Source organism: Agelaius tricolor, unplaced genomic scaffold (genome assembly GCF_023055355.1).
Source record: "Agelaius tricolor isolate 1412-34295 unplaced genomic scaffold, bAgeTri1.0.p SCAF_2, whole genome shotgun sequence".
Taxonomy (NCBI): domain Eukaryota; kingdom Metazoa; phylum Chordata; class Aves; order Passeriformes; family Icteridae; genus Agelaius; species Agelaius tricolor.
Genome location: NW_027269262.1, coordinates 53,322,044 through 53,341,450, shown reverse-complemented (window position 1 = coordinate 53,341,450; position 19,407 = coordinate 53,322,044). Strand labels below are relative to the sequence as shown.

Sequence of the window (19,407 nt, the reverse complement as noted above, 5' to 3'; positions counted from 1 at the left end):
CTGAAATCATTTCCAGGCTTTTGTGCAAGCCTCTTTCATTCCTTAGTCAAGAACACAACAGGCAAGTCATACACTGATGATGGAACCATAAAGGTGTAGTTTACAAAAGCAATGTTTCCAACTTCCACAGGACACATTAATATTAATCCTACATGAAAGGGAAAAAAGGAAAGAGTTGTGCTGCGCAGAAGCAAGAGAAGTTGGCAAAGCCCACAGCCAGCAGGAAGTCTATTCAAAAGATTAATTAGAGCCACAGAAACCCTCTAGCCCATCAGAGCCTTCCTTAAAGAATACTTTGAGTAGTTTAGCAGAATTGCTAATGATTTAGTGCATGAGCTACAGAACTACTGCGATTAGTAGGGTTAGTGCTCTCATACTGACCGTGAATTGTTGTGAAGCTGATTTACATACAGCTTTATAAGAGAATGCTCATCAGCCACAGGACTGGCTGCATTTATACCCCCAAGTAACCTGAATGATTCAAACAATGAAACCTTGTTAATACCTCAAAAAGAATATACAGAGAGCAGAGTGTTCAGAGAGGGTTCGTAACAATAAATCCAATTTATTTAGAAAGAGTACTGACTTGGTTGTTTGTAGGGTGCTTTTCCTTTCCAATAAAAAGATGCAAATTAAATTTGTAAAAGGTGAAAATAAAAATAGGAGAATTAGCTGTCAAATTCCTAAAATCCTCCTATATCAATGAAACAAAAGTGACAAAACTTTTCATATACAATCAATGTAATTACTTTACATATCAGGGTACAGTTAACTCTAAAAAAGCCAGAATGACTGCTGCATCATGGAAACTTTTAGCTGTACAAGGATGTCACACTATCCACTTATATGAAGTCTGGGTACCTATGCTTGAGGGGGGTGGTACTATCACCTGCCTTCAGGGGATTCTCATCAAGGAGTGTTTTCTAGGGAAAAAAAGGAACTCTAACAGCTCAGGAATCATGTACATTTAAACCTGATAGTTAAAGACAGTCAGTTACCAAAGAAGACATAAGTAAAATAATTAGGTATGTTTTACAGGCAAAGAGAGACAAGCAGCACAGTAGACAGTGCTGTGAGTGTTACTGCAGGTCCCTGGCCTAAGGAGCAGTGTACTTTTGTTAATCGAGCACAGGGATGTCTTGGGAATAGACAGAAGCACCAGCAACACTCCTAAAGAGTGCTGCTCTTAGCGACCTCTCCTGGAGAGGCCACAAATACATTACCCTGCTTTGCACATAAACCCCCATATATTCCAACTACAGAAATGAATCTGCATTTGCAGTCTCTCTGTATAGGCAGCAGATCTGGCCCTGGGAGCTGCTTTGGGACTGGCTTTCAAAAAGCATCTCAGACACACCCACTTGCACTGAGACAACACAGAATTTACAGCTTACAGCTTGTGGTAACAAAATTCATAAATCAAATAAGTAGTAAACCATCTGCACTCTGACTTTGCAGTATACACTGCAGGTTTGGTTTCAGTTTTGATGGTAAAATATGTAGCTGTGAATATCCAGAGATTGTGTTTAGTCATTTGGGAATGCTGAAGCACTGACACACACAGCAGGAATCAAGCAATAAAATGCACCCAAGAAAGACACATTGCTCATCTTCCCTAAGACAGCAGGAAGTTATTTTCCTGCCACCTTCTTACCTATGTGCATTTGTAGGCTCACATAGATGGGGTCAGACAGCTAGCAAATGCTACACACATATTTTGGCTGGATGAGCCAAAATATTGAGTCAAAATGTCCAGTGAGCTGCAAGCACCTCCTCTTTGGGATTTGTTTCTGATGAGACTTCCCTGGTTTGTTTACTGAAGGGTCAGTCACCATATTCCAAGACTACTCTTTCTTCCTTGTTGATTTTAATGAAAATCAGAATGATTTAACAGGATGTCTTGCTATGTCTTGGAAGTATGAAGACATCCCTTTGTTCATCCATATCTTGTGGTATGATGCAGGCATTCCCAGGAGGCAATGGCACATCCCAGTTCCTATTCCTATAGTGCTGTTACAAAATTACTTTTCACCAACAGCCCATTTTGGGTCCCTATGGGAGAGTGCCTGGGGTTGCATGTGAGCACTTTTTAGTGGGTCAGCATGGTTCAAATGAGAGCTGAAATTCAGTGCTCTGCTGTGGGGAGCTTGGGGTGCCTTAACTCCAGCTCTCTGTTCAGATGTCTGGGTACCAGTCCAAATTAACCAAGACATTTCTCTGCCCACGTCTCTTGATTTTACTGGGTTTAGGTTTGGGTTTGGTGAGAGGGTTTGGTTTTTTTTTTTACCCCTGTGAGGGAACTGAAAATTGAAACTTCCACCACTATCATATAATGGTTTGATAAAAATAAGAACTCACCTTCTGTTTGCAAAGGGACTTCCTGAGGGAACAGAATGGGAGAAGAGTGTGTCGTTCATGCTGGTTACAGGTCGGGGGGGCCTGAAAGGCAAAATATCCAGCTGCATTAATTTTGCACCAAAACCCCCTCCATCAGCAACAGTATTTAGGTAGAACAGAATGAGCTTGTTTAAAGTAAAGTGGCAACTGGCATCCTCAAAGTAACATTGCAACTGGCATCTTCTGCTTTACACAGTAATGGTTTCAAGAAGTTGATAAAAACACACTGGTACTTAGGCCTGGAGAGAAATAATGTCTTTGTGTGTTCTGAGGTGAGTTTTAAGCAACCAGCTCAACTTTTTCCCCCCTGCTTCGGTAGAACAGCCACAACACCATTGTTCCTTTCCAGAGGCAACAGTCCAGGGTGCAGTCCCTGCTTTCAACCAGCCAGGATGAGCACTGGCAGTCAGGGCTCTGTGGCAGCATGGAGGTCTGCAGCATCAAACTGCCAATAAGTGACACACCTTTTCATGAAGTTATTCCTGGTGCTAAGCTCCATGCTGCCACATCCACATAGTGACCACAGTGTACCCAAGCCCTAGCATCTCACGAAATACACATGGAATTTTAAACTGGTTTGATGGCAAAACTTTTTAACTGGTATATCAAATCCCTAAGTCAAAATGTAGAGTAAATATTTAGTTAAAGAGGATGATTTTATTATTATATTTTTTATTTCCTACTTTTACAAAAAAATGAAACAAGAAGGAATTTTCCTCTGCTTTCTTTTACTGTCTACTGTTAAAAATAATCTGTGTGTAATTTTATCCTTCTGTATCCATTAAGGAGAAATTTCCCCTTCTTAGCAGACTTCTTATGGAACATTGGGCAAAAGATCTATCTCCTCAGGAACAACTAAAAGGTATGTTATTAAAATCATAGGGCTTTCAATCAATTATGAGCAGAATCTGAAGCCACAATAATTCAGACCTCACTTTGTTTCATATTCCCTTTAGGCTCTATGGAAGACCTATCTTGCTTTTTGAATTCTGCAGATGTGCAAGTAGAAATATGGTAGCCATTTGCAAAATATTCACTGGGCTCCAATTGTGGAAGACAACTGGTCAACCAAAGCATTTCCAAGAAACCCAGTTCTGCACAGAACTGAACTATTACTATATATTTTGTCCTGTAACTTCTAATAAAACAGGCAAAAATATGGTATTTGAAACATTCAAATTAATTTCTCAGCAAGGTAACGCTACACTGATTTTTAAGAAGTTTAAAACTGTGAAAAGAAAGAAGTAGGGTGTGGAGTGTTACTTATTTATATGAAAATAGAGTTTTAACCTAACCCTGCATCTGCAGAACCTCATGAAAAACTTAATTTATGATCAGTCATGAATTTGAGAAGCAGTCCTTTGTCTTCCATGTACTTACAAAGAAGTTTTTAATGTTTTTTTTTTTTTTGGTAATACCGAGATTATTGCAATTTTTCCAAGCTTTTCCTTCAACAAGTGTACTAAAGAAGAAAAATACTCACCAAGTATCTCTTTTGCAGCAGAATAAAATGGAAAAGAGATCATTAATTAAATTGTCAGTTCAATATGTATATGGTCTAAGTAATACATTGGACATACTCCATTCTTATGACCCTGAATCTGAAAAAGCATGAGAGCCTCTATGCATAAAAGGTCATTAACCTGTTTACAAAAGCAAAGTTACTCTTGTGTAAAAATTTCTCTAAACTCCAAGACCTTGCTAAGGTTTCCTGATTAGCATTACTTTGTCAATTCTCATAGTAAAAAAAGATGTTAAACTAATCCAGAGCTTTCCCAAGGCAAGTTTCCTAAAGGCTGATGCCCACTGTCACAGTCCTGAGGTTCCAGCTGAGTATCAAATGGATGTTCAAACACACGGAGTTGTGTGATGTGGTAAGACAGAACAACAGACTTTATTGCAAAGCAAAGGAAAACTCAGCTATTGTCTATGAATTATACCTTTCTGAGGTTATTTTTAAACTCCTGAAAGTGAGTGATTAAGCTTTCTGATAAAAGTGATACTGAATTAGCTGTCCTCAAGGAGGCAGAAAACATTTGATGCTATTGAAATATGTATTATATATATTAATATGCTATGTAATAAAAGCATGCTATGGTACAACATATATCCACAGTAATAAACCAAATTAAATAGGAGGAATTTTTCAAACTGCTCCAGGCTGCTCCAAGCTTCTTTACACTGATGTCAAAAATAATGCTCCCACAGGCTTAAGATGGAAATGAAGTCAGGCCAGTGCAGAATAGATTTGAAAAATATCTCCATGGCCGTGCCATTTGTCATCTCTGCTGTCTGGACTTTCTTTCATGTTGCTATTCTTATGTAGAGAGAGGAAAAGTGACCCTTTCATCAGTGGGAGGAGTTCTACCACCAGGTTTATGACACGTGGATAACTATTTCTCTAGGTGAGGCTTTAGATGTATTTCTTGCTTAATTCAAAATTTTATGTGGCACCAGTAAAACAAAAAAGCCATGCAGTCTTTTTGTCTGATCCCAGGCAAAGGTGGAAGAACAAACAAAAGGAAAGTCTCTATAGTAATTCAGGGAGCACTTGTCCCCATTTAAGCTAGAAGCTAAGAAAAGGATACTGTTTTGTTGCCAAAATTCTTCCATCTGATGCAAATATAAACCCCCTTTTTTGCCTGGATTCCTGCCCAGAGCTGTTTTTCTCAACTTCCATTATGTTTAAAAATAAAAACTGCATCAGTGAGAAGATATTCTCGACAAGGTTCTGTACTATACCTCTGCCCTCAGTTAATTTGTGTCAATTATGCTGTAGATCATGATACCTCCACAACTTACAGTTTTCTCACTCATGCATCCTTGTAGCCAATATAGATTGCCAAGCTATATTACCATCAAACTATGAATAAAGAGAAACTGTCATAAACCAGAATAGAAGGTGGTTTGTTCTCACATCCCGTCACTCTAAATTGTCTGTATATTTAGGAATAAGGGAAGGTGTTAATTTCACAGCAAAAATTTGGATCAGTTCCTACTTAATTATGGTACCTTCCCCTTGCCTTGCCTAAATGCATTTAATCCATTCACAGTAGCCCAGTTTTCACTACCTTTTATATTCTGACATATCCCCAGGCCTTCAAGATCCCCCTGCCAACAGGGAACAGAGGCTTCTCTTTCAGTTTCAAGCTCTCTGTCTCTCTCCATTTCCCTTAAGGATGGCCAAAATCTGCCCTGTGAAATTATCACCGACTTGCCAGCAGGGCCAGGCACAGCAGGGAGGGAACTCCAGATCATTTCTGCCAAAGAACAACATCCTCCCAGTATTCTTCCATAAAGAGGTGCAGGGGGTTTAACTGACAATTAAGTGTGACAGGGATTTGGCACTATGTATCTGTCAGAGGCACCTTGTTTCTGAAGACCAGAACACTCTCTTACACCTTGAAGAAGCTGTGCTATAACCACATAAGGAAGGACCATCAGCATAACTCATCCTAAAAATGCCAGGCAGGTTAGGTTGTGTGAACTTTCCAGGTGTTGCACAGCCCACAGTGGCTGGAGTGCACTTGCCCTTAGAGATGCTACATACAGATATTCAGGATGGACAAAGGTAAATATGCATAATAATTACAGACTAGAGCAGTTCCAGCAGCCAGTAACATAGCTATGCAGCATGGAAATACAATTCTAATGGCTGCTGCCCAAAATGCTTCAGTCAGGAGCCCTGGGAACATGGTTAAGAAAGATATTTTCTTAAGAAATACACCAGAATAAGAGAAATACTTTAAGGCAGTATTTTTGGAATATTTTTTCCAGCTTAATTTCTTTGTACCTTTTTCCAACCAATGTCGTATTTTTTTCTTAATTTTATGGGAAATTTAATGTTTTTTTCCCTTTTTTTTAAAGGACCCAAGAAGCAAAGGTAAGCCAGGTTGATAAATGAGAAAATTGGAGTGTCTGCCACTATGGCTAGTGGGCATGTTTTAGAAAAAACTCATCCAAAGTCGTCCTTTCCTCACCCTGCACAAATACATTTTCTTTCTGCTTTGGGTTTCTTGACTCATGCAGAAAAAAAGTAGTGACATGCTACTATACCAAAAAATAATTTTGCTTTCTCAACATATCAAAACATAAGGCTAATAGACTCTTTTCAAGTGACTTGGCAGTTGAAGGCCTGCTTTTTATGCAGACTAACACAATTCTTCAAGGCTTGGTGAAGAAGCTCCACTAAAGTCAGTGAGAACTCTGACACCTTTTTTTACAAAATTGGTCTGATTTCTTTTCTCTGGCACCTTGTGTCAAGGCATACCTGTGATACACTGAAGCTAATAGTCTCTAGATGACAGAACTGATGTTCTCAGCATCAATACATCCCAAAGTGCTGAAACTCCATAAAATTGCATGGACATCTCTTGAGGAGAATGGGAACATTACAATGTTGTGTCCCAGTAGTTGATTATACCTACATATCCCATTGGTTTTTACAGGTTAAGTCACACCAGAAAAACACTTTTACACTAAATATCCCCACCAGCAAATTTGCACTTGTGATGCATTGAGCTGGACAAGCCACATCTGCCTCCTGCTTTGTTCAGAGCTGTAGTATCTACACTTGGTGCAAGCAACTCCTACCACAAAGCTTACTTTGTCTACAGCACACAGATACTTACACAATATGAGCCAGGTTTAGAGGTTTTTCAGGCTGGTCAGGGAACATTGGGTGCAAAGGTTCACGGCTGGAAGCACAGCTTAAAGACTTGCTAAGTGCATTAGTTAGCTTCTTAGCAGGTGATTTCTGGGAGGAACAAGGAAGGTAGAGGTAATCTGGACAAGTAAGGTGCATACTGTTTCTGCTACAGGAAGCACAAAACAACAAGAAGCTCTAACAGCTCAGGTACCTATGGACTGACATCCCCCTTGCCCCCCTCCCATGCCCAGAGTCTGGTAAGGCAAAGAGTGCTCCATTTGGGAAGGGATTACTGTTACCTCCAGCAGCCTTTAGAGCAGGCTGGAGGTGTATCTCTAGGGAAAGTTGCCATGGCTTTTTTGCAATGCTGCACTCAGGCATTGTTGAACAAAGAACAGCACAGTTTGTGTCACCTGGGCTGGTGCTGGCTTGTACCTCACCAGCTTGGGAATGCAAGGAGAACAGATCCAAGCATGCTTGTCCCTGTAGATACACTGTATGGGACATCACTTCCCTCCCAGATATGGGCCAGGCTAGGCTGCTTTGTTCTTCCCCCTCGCTAGTATCTCCCTCCTCACCTCCAGTACCCTGTACTGTTTAGCTGCTATTACAAAGCTTCTCTTCCACCTCCTGTGGCCACTGACCACTGGAGAATGGAAATTTGAGACAGGGGCTTGCCAGGAATTGCCCCACTGTGGCACCAGCATTTCAAAAGAGACTGATGTACTGTCACTGTCCCCAAAAGATAGGGAGGGTTTATGCAAGAAGGGTAATTCTCATCAATGTGTAAAAAAACAAAACAAAACAACAAACCAGTATTTTCTGTTTTCTGTTTTGTTTGGAGGCTATGCACTTGAGGAGTAAACTCAACTGCCCTTCTAAGGGATCTCTGAGATCCAGGGTGTCTTTTAGGCTGTGTGAAGGATTCTCAGGAAATTCAACTCAGCTCTCTGTGATTCACTTCTCTGCCAGTAAAAAAGGCTTAGTGACCCTTACACTGTCTCCTCTCCCCAAAACACAGCTCTATGGGCTGAAATTGAAAAATCTTTCTGGAATTTGACAGAAACGATTTTGTATTTGTGCATATACATCCCGCATTGACATATGATTGTCACCAAGTCTATACTGAAATATTTCTACTAGAGAAATCCAACCTAAATACAAAAAGTTCAAGCTCTTTCTCTTGCATTCATTAAATGCAATTTCACTCTGAATTGAGAACGGTTGATTTCCACTGCACCCATAAACACTTCCAGTGAAGTACATGAAGTATACTGCATGTGGAGCTCAATACTGATGCATTATGGAGAATGCCAACCAGGTTTGAACAAATGCTAATGAATGCTACAGAAAGACAACTTCAAACTTGAAGCAAAACATTTGTTTCTGGCAAGGAAACATCTGAAAGCACTAGGCATGTGGTCATATTTTTGTCTTCCGCTGAGCAGAAATCTTAAGTTTTCCAATTACTTCCTACCTATAATTACAGCTCCCTGGCTACAGCAAAAAACGGATTTTATAGCACAAATTGCGGCTAGGAATGGAGTCTGAGCTACACAGTGGGCACTTTTCCTATTCAGATACTAAACTCTGGCCATTTGTTTCTATGCAACAAGCAGCAATTAGGACCCACAAAAACAATTACAGACCCAGGTCTGCTGGGATGCAGTGCAGGGCTGTATGACTGGCATACAGAGCAAACCACATCCAATTTAACCCTTGCCTGTTCCATCAACAGAAAACCAGACATTTTAGAAGTATTAAAATTCAGAACTTTGTTAAATAATAAACTCAAAGTACCATAAAAATGGGAGCTTTTGCTGTATGCATAATTTTCCCTTTTTTAAAAAAATACACTGTTGAAATATTTGAAATTAATTATGTATTTTCTGCTATTTGTGTTTGAATCCTGAAGGATTTTGATGCTCTGTAAACAAGGGGGTCAACTGGGGCTTTGCTCCAGTCCATGGAAAGCTGAGTCTCCAAGTCTCATGCCCTTCAGGGAAGGTTAAGGTTCCAGCAGCTGTTGATACTTCTCTTTCAGCTTAGGAAAAACACTGCATTATTTTGATTAACAACAAAAAGCCTGAAGTGAGCTTTTCTCTATAGTAAACACTACTGTGGATCTAAGCCCGTGACCACGCTCAAATCTCCAGTGCCAGGATCATCCCAAATGCTACGCATATGCTGCAGCCACTCAACTGAAAATATTGATGAATGAGCATTAAGTATTCATCATTTCATTTACACGTAGCCAAAGAGAGCAAGCCAATGACGACTTTACCGTGAGTCCTGTGGGAACGGGAGAAGCTGCCATGAGCCTGCTGCCCTGCTGCCAGCCCCTCCTGCGCTGCCCTCACCGCGGCACGCACCAGATCCTCACCCAGGAAAGACTATTCCCACCTCCACGCTCTCCCGACAGCTCCCAGGGCCGGAGCCTCCCAGACAGGGTCACTAATCCAAAGTGCCAGCCCGGCTCCCAGCTCGCCCGAGCCCAGAGCTGTGGCTGGGGGCTTCTCTGATGGCTGGAGGGCAAAGCAGTCTGCAGCGAGGCAGGAGCCTTCCCTTACCCATGACGTGTACTCTTTCATTTGGTGCTGGTTGCTGTGGGAACCGCTGGCATGGCCCCTCCAGAAGCAGTCCTGACAGAGCTGGTAATTGTGACACTGCTGGCAGCGGTAGCGAAACCCCATCATGCTCTCGCTGTGGCAGTAGGAACACTCGACGGGGTGGAAGACTGGGTGGGAGAAAGAAATGGTGAGCCAAAAAACAAAACAAAGGAACACCCAGAAAAAGTTTATGGACAAACACCAAACTGAAGGGTGATCTTTTCTTTGTTTAAAGCAACCTGCAGCGTTGGATGCTGCTGACAGCTCTGACCCGAGAAAATACAGCAGCCTGTGCCACAGGCAACACTTCCTACACTGGGCACCAAACCCTTCTTCGCTTCTGAGCTAGTATCCATGCCTCCTGCTCACAGGAGCAAAAAATGTGTGTGTTCAGTGTTCAGTGTCTAACAGAATACATGACAGAGTACAGAGGAGGGCCATGAAGATAAAGGTTCTCCTATGAAGACAGGCTGAGAGTTGTTCAGCCTGGAGAAGAAAAAGCTCCAGGGAATCCATAGAGCAGCTTTCCAGTACCTAAAGGGGCTACAGGAGAGCTGGAGAGGGACTTTTGTCAAGGGCATGTAGGGACAGGACAAGGGCGAATGGGTTCACTGAAAGAAGGTAGGTTTAGATTAGGTATTAGCAAGAACATCTTTACTGTGAGGATGGTGAGGCACTGGACTGCATTGCCTGGAGAAGGTGTGGATGACCCATCCCTGGAAGTGTTCAGGTTGGATGGGGATTTGAGCGGCCTGGTCTAGTGGATGATGATGTCCCTGCCGGGGAGTTGGAAATGCATGATCTTTAAGGTCCCTTTCAATCCACACCATTCTATGACAGGAAATTTGTATGTTGCAAAATCTACTGCAGCTGCACCACTGGGAGAAGTTGAGTGTTTTGTTATGTTTTAAGCAGCTGAGGTGACGTATCTTGGAGGAAAAGTCAAACTCAGCTGTATGACTACTGAAAGGATGAAAGTGTACTTAGACATGTTATCGTCTCAATTACTGCTGTCTCATCTGTACAAGTGGTGTCATTTAGGTACCTATATATGGGATTGAACATGTAGCTTTGGATGCCCAGATTTGGAAAGCTGGCCTTTGGAGAGACCTGTTCTCTGTTCAGAAGCAGACAGTGACAAGGAAGCAAGTCACTGAGGACACTAAAGCACCAATTAAGATATCTGGAAGCACCTTCCAGGCAATACTTCTATTTCTGTTCCTCTTTCCTCGCTACAGCCTGTACCAAATTTACCACAGGGTACTGAACATCCCCTCATTCCCAGGCACCCTCTGCCTTACTGTCATAAGGTTCAGTCTGGGAAAATTTGGATCAGTGCTGAATGTGTCAGGGTTTAACTCCTTGCCAGAATTTTGCAGCAAGAAGGGTTTCTGCTCTAGGCTAGGAAACACTGCGAAGCTGGTGAGGGACAGGGATGGATGACAAGAGCTTGAGGAAGGTGGGATAGATAGGTTTCTCTGTAGCCAAAAAAGACTTGGGAAAATCACCTTACCCATCATGGTGCCTTTCAGTGGAAGAGGGATTTGTTTGGCACAGGAACAAATACAACTTTTCCTCCTTTTCCTTTTATCACCAAAAATGGATGCACACCATCCACAGGGAACTTCCTTTTCAGAGGATATGGTCTGGCAGTGTAGACTTAGGAGTAGATCCTTCCTAAGGACCTTTTGGCTGGTGTTTTGCACTGCACTGACATCTCCTGCCAGGAATACTGCATGAACGGAAACTGCCAAGCTGCTCCCTCTCTGCTGCCATATGTCATAGCTAATAAAAGTTGTGGTCTTGATAGTTTACCAAATATAAGTGTGTGAATGGATGAAGTCCTATTGCTCTTTGCTTTTCCAGAGCATGGGAGGAGACACGATCAGGTTAACTTCCTGAGCACAGCAAAATTTAAGCCATGTTCCTGGCTGAATGACCACCAAACTTCAAATATTTTACCAGTCACTGTAAAAATAGCACATGGAGTCAATGAACCCTGTACAGTAGCTTTTACAAAACCATCCACAGAGTGTGAAAATCATCACACCAAAGTTTATTCTTGTAACTGTGTTTTGGCAGCGCCTCTTTACTTACCATTTTCAACATTTGCCAGTCGATGCAGAAGTGGTAACCACACTAGACACTGTGGCGGGGGATCAGACATGAGAGTATCCAAGAAAGTGTTTAATGTGACTTTTTTCTGCTCAAACAAGCAAACAAACATGCACAAAAAAAAAAAAAATCAGTAATTAGACATCTCAAAATTATTTTATCTTGTCTCTACAGAAACACTTGGGAATAAGTTTCAAACACTGTTTGCCTGTAGCCCTGACTTACTAAAAAGAACAAGTGATACTAGCAAAGCTTTTCCAGGCTATTTTTAGTTGGTACAATGATACAACTGATGACTAGAAGTCATTCTCACAAGGCTGGGTTGGAGACACTTAGCTCCCACTCACTTCCAGACTCTCTTCTAGAGTCACTGCCTGAAGATACTTTGTGGTTAAGGGTGGTATTCAACTCTGCATGCTCTCATCTGTTTTGAGTATCGTGTGACAAGTACAAGTGGATGTGGGCTATCACTGTGTATGACCAATTTTCGAATGAAAAATCACTGCTGACGGTACTTGAAAAAAGAAAATGAGAGAAAATACTGGCAAGGGAGCACAAATTCGAAAGAAATATAGAATAAGGAGAGACCAGCACAAGCAATTTGTTGCCATAATTTAAGAAACTTTGCTTGTCTAAGGAGCAATGGCAACTAGTTATGGGTGAGTTCTGACTGTGGGATGTCAAGATTGCATATGCTCAGGGAATGCAACTGCTCCTGAACTCTTCACGCCTTTAAGCACTCAGAGATTTATGCCCCTTTAAATTTCAGAGAGATTTAAACTCTAAGATATCCCTGTTGATTTTAAAAATGCAATCTAGAGCCTTAAATTTCTTAGGTGTCTGGAAAAAGTAATCACAAATCCTAGTTCATTTGTTTTTTCAACCAGCAACTGAGCCTTCCTTAAATAAAATTTAAGATGCAAAAATATTGAGCCCTGCTGAGAATATATGCAGATATATTTTATAGACATACATATTTAAGTAGTATCCCTATATCCAAAGGGATGGCTAAATTTTCATATCTGATTGCATAAGCTGCTGCTTTAACTTGCTAAAGAACTATGGTTACCCCATGAGGAAGCTAAGCAGCACTCATGCAGTGATATGTATCATCTCTGTGTGTTGTGGAATTCTTTTCAGAGCTGAGATTTCCAGACAGAGTATCTGTGCTCCATTTATACACAATTATCACCAAGTGTAAATAAAAATGTTATTTCTCTTATACAGTGAGTGATCAATGGAAAACATCTCACACTGCAACAGTCGCAGGGACGAAACATAGCAAGATATTTGGAAAGATATGAAGATGTTTGTCCATAGGAGAAAATACCTCAGGCTACTGTGGAAATGGACTTGATTCTTTAATGAACAGAAACAGCCAGAATATGAACTCTAAATCTCACTGGAGTACTACCTTTCCCCAGAATAATTGCAGTGTGGAAGTCCAGTCAAACACTACCACCTGCTTGTTGTATGAATTATCTTCCCAGCCATGGAGAGCAGATAAGCAGTTCCCAAATAGATATCCTATGCTGTAAGCATCAGCTCAGAGAAAAGGATCTTTCTTTTGGAGATGTGGATTTCTTTTTCTGCTGTGGATGCTTGGCACAGCTTTGCTGATCAATGCTGTCAGCAAATGTCTCTGTTGTCCGCAGCAGAACTTGGGAGCACAGGGGAAAAAAAGGTGGAAGGAAGCCCAGGAAAAGAAGGGACCTCCAGTGCCCCATACTGCAGAGCTGAGTAGCCTCAGATCTTTCCTCTGCTCTTGAAGGGATACACACAACCAGTCTAACAAGCAAACAGATAAGGAGACAAGGAAAGCTCTTCCACAATGCAGTGGGCTTTTGAAAGCCACTATAACTTTAAAATCTGATTGGCAGCAAATAAGGCAACTTAGCTTCAATGACAGCTTTATGGCCAAACTGCTCTCGTGATCACTGATTTTATGGATTAGAGAAAAAAGCAGTGTCCCTTAAAAGGACACTGTCAGAGCAATTTCCATACATTTTCCTCCTGCAATTTTCCTTCAGCTGCTGGGAAAGTTTAAACCAAAAGCTGTTTTCTAAATATACACTACACACAGATGGAGTCTAGGTTTGTGGAATAACACTTAGACAAGTGCTAAGAAAATGAAGTTAGTGTCTATCTTTTTAGTTTGGGATATTTTTTAAGTGTTTTTTACAATAATAACAATACTGCTTAGTACAAATACAGTATAACATCACATCAATCCTACCTATGGGGGAAAGTGGTAATGATAAAACTTCTTTTTGAGCCACAGATTTGTGTTCTGAAACATTAAGTCACTTGCTCCAGCATTTCTGCCCCACAAATTTGCTGATGAGGAAACACTGTTGTTTCTACTTTGAACAGACATTCAATCAAGTAGTACCTCACAGGCAGAGGAAAATACGTGGTAGGATCAAGCAAACCAGTAGAATTGGAATAATAAAATATTTCTGCAAAAGGAAAAATCCTTTCAGATGTAAACTGAATGGATTTGACACCATGACCAGATAATTCTCAGAATCTTTTATTTTCCTGAAATTGAAGAATCTCTAGACATCAGGGGGTTGAAAGGCTTCTGGTAGGCAAAAGTGACCCATTGTGAGAACTAGTGAAAATGCCAAACTTATTCCAAGCTATCAATTTCTGATAATGATACATGCAATATAAGAGAGAGAAAGAATGACTTGTGTGTGACTAAGACTGTAAATACCATTTATCATGGTGTCATAAAGATCTGAATTTCATTTCAAAACTCTGGTTCATCCCTAGTGAGGATGTAATGAGAACTACATAAAGTCAATTTAAGTGAAATATCAGACTAGATTTACAAGAGTACTTGGCTGCCTCCAGATGCAAAACAGCAGCTTTGTAAACCTGCTGTGTACCTACATCAGTCAGAGACTTAACTCTTGTTAGCTCTAAGTGGAGCTTGTAAACAAAACCATCTAATGCTTGCTTGAAGATGTTGCTTCTAAAGATACCTTAATGCATCTGGTCTACTCAGCTGGATGCAATCTCAAAGCAAGTGCCATTTCTGATGGCAACTGAGATAAAAAATGAGGCCTGAATTACATTTTTTCAGGAAAAGAAATTCCTTTTTTCATCCATAATAACAGCATGACCAACATGCAAAGCTTGAATACCCTGTTCCCATGCATTATTTTAACACAAAACTACCAGAAGTCACTTCACCACGTAAATTCTTCAACATAAGATGAAATGCTGTTTTAAATCTCCCCTGTGGAACAAGACTAGTTTCACATATGCAAACATTACAATTTAAAATGAATTGGGAGATGACTCAATAAATGAATTTCAACATCTCCTTTCGGCTGACTGGAGTGCCTATTGATTAGTGATGAAACTGAGAGAATACTAAAAATGAGCCTCTATTTTGCATGAAAATGACACTATTCCTGCTCCATTGAACTTACTTGTTCAACAGTATTCAGTTAGCAAATGCAAGGATAAAGAGAGGGAAAATACAACTTTATTTCTAACATTGTCCCAGTTTCAGCATATTCCCTTACTACATATTTATGGAATTATACAGTGTGATGTGTGGCAAGAGCCAGAGGAATTCTCTCTTTCTCCACTGGAGAAGTGGACAACCAGCCACAATTACAGAATCTTCTGAAGTGCTATGTATTAGCTGAAGCCAATGTGCTGTACTCAGTGTACCTATGGAGTCTTTTGAGTTGCAAAAAAATCTTGTATTTTCTTCAGGATAAATTCATTGCTTTCCTGACCCTATCTCACTGGTGTTATTGGTAAGAGACTAAGGATTTTCTAATACATACTGATTCCCATTTACAAAGAAGTTTTAAGGCTATTTTCTTCTCACTCCTAAACTTGTATGTCTATCACTGGAAAAACCTGAAGTTTGATTTTTTTTTCTGGTGGAACTTCAGCTTTGTATGCAGAAGTTAGTGTTCTGTATGCTTATACCAACACCAACTAAGTGGGGTGGAGGTCTGCATGTCTTGGGGTATAAATATATAGAATACCTAAAGGTATATATGTATCTGGTGCTTAAATTAGGAAGTTTCCTAATTTAGGAATGTGTAAGTCAAGACACTGCTCTGAATCACTTTTTGACTAAGCCTCTCTCTTGATGGTTGTATGGGGAACCTACGGAGACCAGCTTCCTGTTGAAGGCACCAAACCTACACACCAGAAATCAGCGGAGTGGACCTTCCCCTCATCCAGCCCAGTGTTTCCAGGGCAAATATGCACTTATATGTAAGACAGGAAGAATCTTGGCCTGCTCAGAGGGGTGATTGAGAACTTGTGTCTCTTCATTTACCTGTTGTGAGAAACAGGATTTTGCCGACTGCTCAGTGTAACCAAAGGAAGGCCCCTCGAAGACAGCGGTGGGCAGCTTGAGAACCTCGCGCAGGAACATGTCGTACCTGCCATAAACCATCACCCCGCTGGAGTCAGAAATCATGGAGAAAATATCTGAGGGGGGAAAAGAGAAGGAAACATCACAGCAGCTTCAGTGTGAGCTACAGATTTGCTCTGAGTTCAGTATCATCTGATTTGAAAGAGAAGTAGTAAACATGTTTGGCGTATGGAAACCTCCATTATTACTGCATCTTTATTTCTGACCTCTTTTAATAGAAAACAAGAAGAATTATTTGCATATTAATAACTAGCTGATTTTAATACTAAAATATTCCTGATTTGTTTTTCTTTGTGTGTGGTCATTTTTAAGCAAAGTCTGATGCATGGCACGAGGCAGTAATTTAATCAGATAAGAAGGCTCTGATTTGACAAGATATGCTACATCAGCTTTTTGCCTGCTGCCAGTTTACCATGTCAAATCAAAATCTTGACAATGGGTTCATTAAGTCAGTTATTATTGTCTTGGACAGGACATACAAAGCAATGAAGGTCTAGCCAATATGCTATTTTTCACTCTTCCCTCATTCTTATGCATAAAAATATCACACTTTTATTATTGCAGTGATGTCAGTTTGTCAGCCCTTACTTCTCTGTTTGTTTAAAATTATCCTCTGCTTAGCAGGAGATCTCTGACTAAGGAACATTTATTGTTTTTCAGGCTGTCATGTCAGCTGCTTCATTTCCAGGAACCTGGAAGGGAAATTCTGACAACAGGACTCCGGGACTGCTGACCCAAAAAATCATCATTGTACTTCAGCCCTCCACTGGATGGACCTAGTTCCTATTCTTAAAGCAGCTTAGGGAAAAAATGGTGCTCAATTTATAATTTATGATTTATAATTTATAACTTCAGCTCAGTCTGTATTTGAATTTCTACACAGAAATAATATATTAAAAAATGGCACCAAATCTGGAAGACTAAATCAGCACTTGGAATTTCTACTTGTCTACTGTAAACAACTGTAATTTGTAAACTCAGTTTTCTTGGGCTCAGGTAGAAGGCTCAGTGGAAACTGAAGGTTTTTGGTCAAAAAGTCTGGAAAATGGTGTTCTAGACCTGACATTATATGCCTATAGAGAAAGACTTCCATTGCAGCAACAAGTAAACTATGCTATTGGGGAACTGGGAATAAATCCTACAAAATCAGAATCTGTTCACCAAAATACATGGCATAAGAATGCCCTATGGAAGAAAATACGAATAGTACATAAATATATTGATCTTCTACGTGTAAAAAGATGTAGATATTACTAAAAATAATCAGAAGAAATGATTAAATTATGCTTCATGATGTTGAGGCACTTATTTGTATTCCAAGTTCAATAACCCCAATGGAAAAAAAAAATCCACCAATAAGAACCTCAATGTATGCAATTTGTTCTTAAAAACTTCAGTGTGAAGTTCAACCAAACATATAGTGGGATTTACTTAGAGATATACATAGGGCAACTCCCAAACCCAGCCAAGAAATTGTAGTTTATCCTAATTCCCTCTTTTCTACTTGCACTGTTAATTCTCCAGCAATAACAATTTTTAATGGTAAAAAATATCACTTACATCTTAATTTGTCCATGATCTTTCCTCCACAAAGAGTTGCCAAGGCCATTTTGACAGCAAAAACGGAAATTTTACCATGTCCTTCCCTGTTCAAAAGTAGAAAGTAGACATATTTTACATGTCCATTTTATGAGAATCTGTTCAATTAAAATGCATATTTCTGACATCACTTACTGTAATGCACAATATATATATGTGTATTGACATACAGAGAAATGAGTCCTTTAAAAAGAAGGTTTGTTTTGTGGGAACACACATCAGTACACTGCTCTGTAAAGATCTCAGAGCAGATTTATTATGTATATGAAGCTCAGTATTAAACTGTTTATCTCATTATATACAGTGATAATTACTACTGCTATCTGTGATACAGTAGCACTGGGAGACACCTATCAGACTCATGGTTTCCCTATCCTAAGTGCTTTGGATTTTTTTTTGACCTAGAAGATTGCAAATAAGTGAAAAAATCAGCACTGGGAACAAAAGTGAAAAAGCACATAGGGCTCACATCATCATACAAACTTCACCTGTACCTGTCAGTAGGTCCTGACAATTGCATTTTAAATGATACACCTGACCCCCAGGAACCTTGAAGAAGGACTTTGCTGAAAAATGGGAAATATGCCTGTATCCAGAATGAGTGAAGGATGTATGTTGTGATGTGGAGAAGAGTTTTCTCCCTGGCTTGTTCAAGGGGAGGCTATACCTGGCTCTCTACCTTCAATTTACAATGCATAAATGCTAATAAACCCCAAATTCACCAAAGAGTTTATCTTGGGGCAAAAAGGCACATCAGCAGCTCTTCCCCCAGCTGTCTTGAAGCATGCAATGGCTTAACTTTATTATTCCTCCCACTGTCCTCATTCTCCTTTTACAGCCATGATGGTCCCCAATGATCACCCACCATCACAGAAAACCTGGTTTATTTGAGCTGGATAAGTAAAACATGACCTCCCACACTGCATGGCACACTTAGCCCCTAAAACACCTATCAGCCCCAGTTTAGTGTTCAGCCCCAGTTTAGTGTTCAGCCCCTTTCCAAAAATGAGAATGCTCTGCTAAATTCATCTCCTTCTTAATGTTAATCTCTTGACATCCAAATGACGAAATGTGGTTTTTCTTGGAATTTTCTGAATCTTACTGTAAGGCACTAGGAGTCCAGAGTTGCACAGGAGCAACTTCAATCCATCATCCAAACTCCTTGGCATTACTTCACAGCTTCCCACATGAATTAATGATATTAATTAATGACATCAGTGAGGACATGTCATCATGCTTTAAAGAAGAGACAACCAATATTTGTGAGATTAGCAAAATGGCAGCCATGTTTCCTTCTAAATTCTGACAGGATTAATGATGTGGCTAGATAATGAAGTTTTGTGTCAGTTTTTTGGAAATGGAGTTTCTGTGATCTTCAGTTTACTCTACCAGGGAACACAGTGTTTATAAGGGATTTCCTGTTTCACATATATAATCATGTCCTATATAAGATGGTCTAACTGCACTGGCAATAGTAGTACATAGAAATTTAGATCTTCATCAATATTTCTAAAATTACTCTGTTCATTGTCACTCACAATTTTAAGGAAGAAAATTGCATCTGATCAGAACTAAAAAAGTAATTGATTCTGGAAGGACACAGAGCTGTGACTGTGCCTCTTTCT

At 40.2% G+C, this 19,407-nt stretch overlaps 1 protein-coding gene across 17 annotated transcripts in view; it reads right to left on the bottom strand.

Moving 5' to 3' along the window:
* The window catches only part of DTNA (dystrobrevin alpha), a 223,917-nt gene that overhangs the window by 43,331 nt on the left and 161,179 nt on the right, over nucleotides 1-19,407 (bottom strand). For 9 of the 17 annotated variants that reach the window (XM_071419057.1, XM_071419078.1, XM_071419049.1 and 6 more), the window contains 8 exons: nucleotides 17,744-17,829; nucleotides 16,085-16,239; nucleotides 11,752-11,857; nucleotides 9,616-9,782; nucleotides 7,029-7,153; nucleotides 3,881-3,889; nucleotides 2,359-2,439; nucleotides 382-471 (listed from right to left, as the gene is read on the bottom strand). In XM_071419057.1, the coding sequence (XP_071275158.1) occupies nucleotides 382-471; nucleotides 2,359-2,439; nucleotides 3,881-3,889; nucleotides 7,029-7,153; nucleotides 9,616-9,782; nucleotides 11,752-11,857; nucleotides 16,085-16,239; nucleotides 17,744-17,829 (819 nt within the window). The remainder of the gene's footprint in view (nucleotides 1-381; nucleotides 472-2,358; nucleotides 2,440-3,880; nucleotides 3,890-7,028; nucleotides 7,154-9,615; nucleotides 9,783-11,751; nucleotides 11,858-16,084; nucleotides 16,240-17,743; nucleotides 17,830-19,407) is intronic. The other 8 variants (XM_071419091.1, XM_071418993.1, XM_071418983.1 and 5 more) reach the window with 3 other exon arrangements.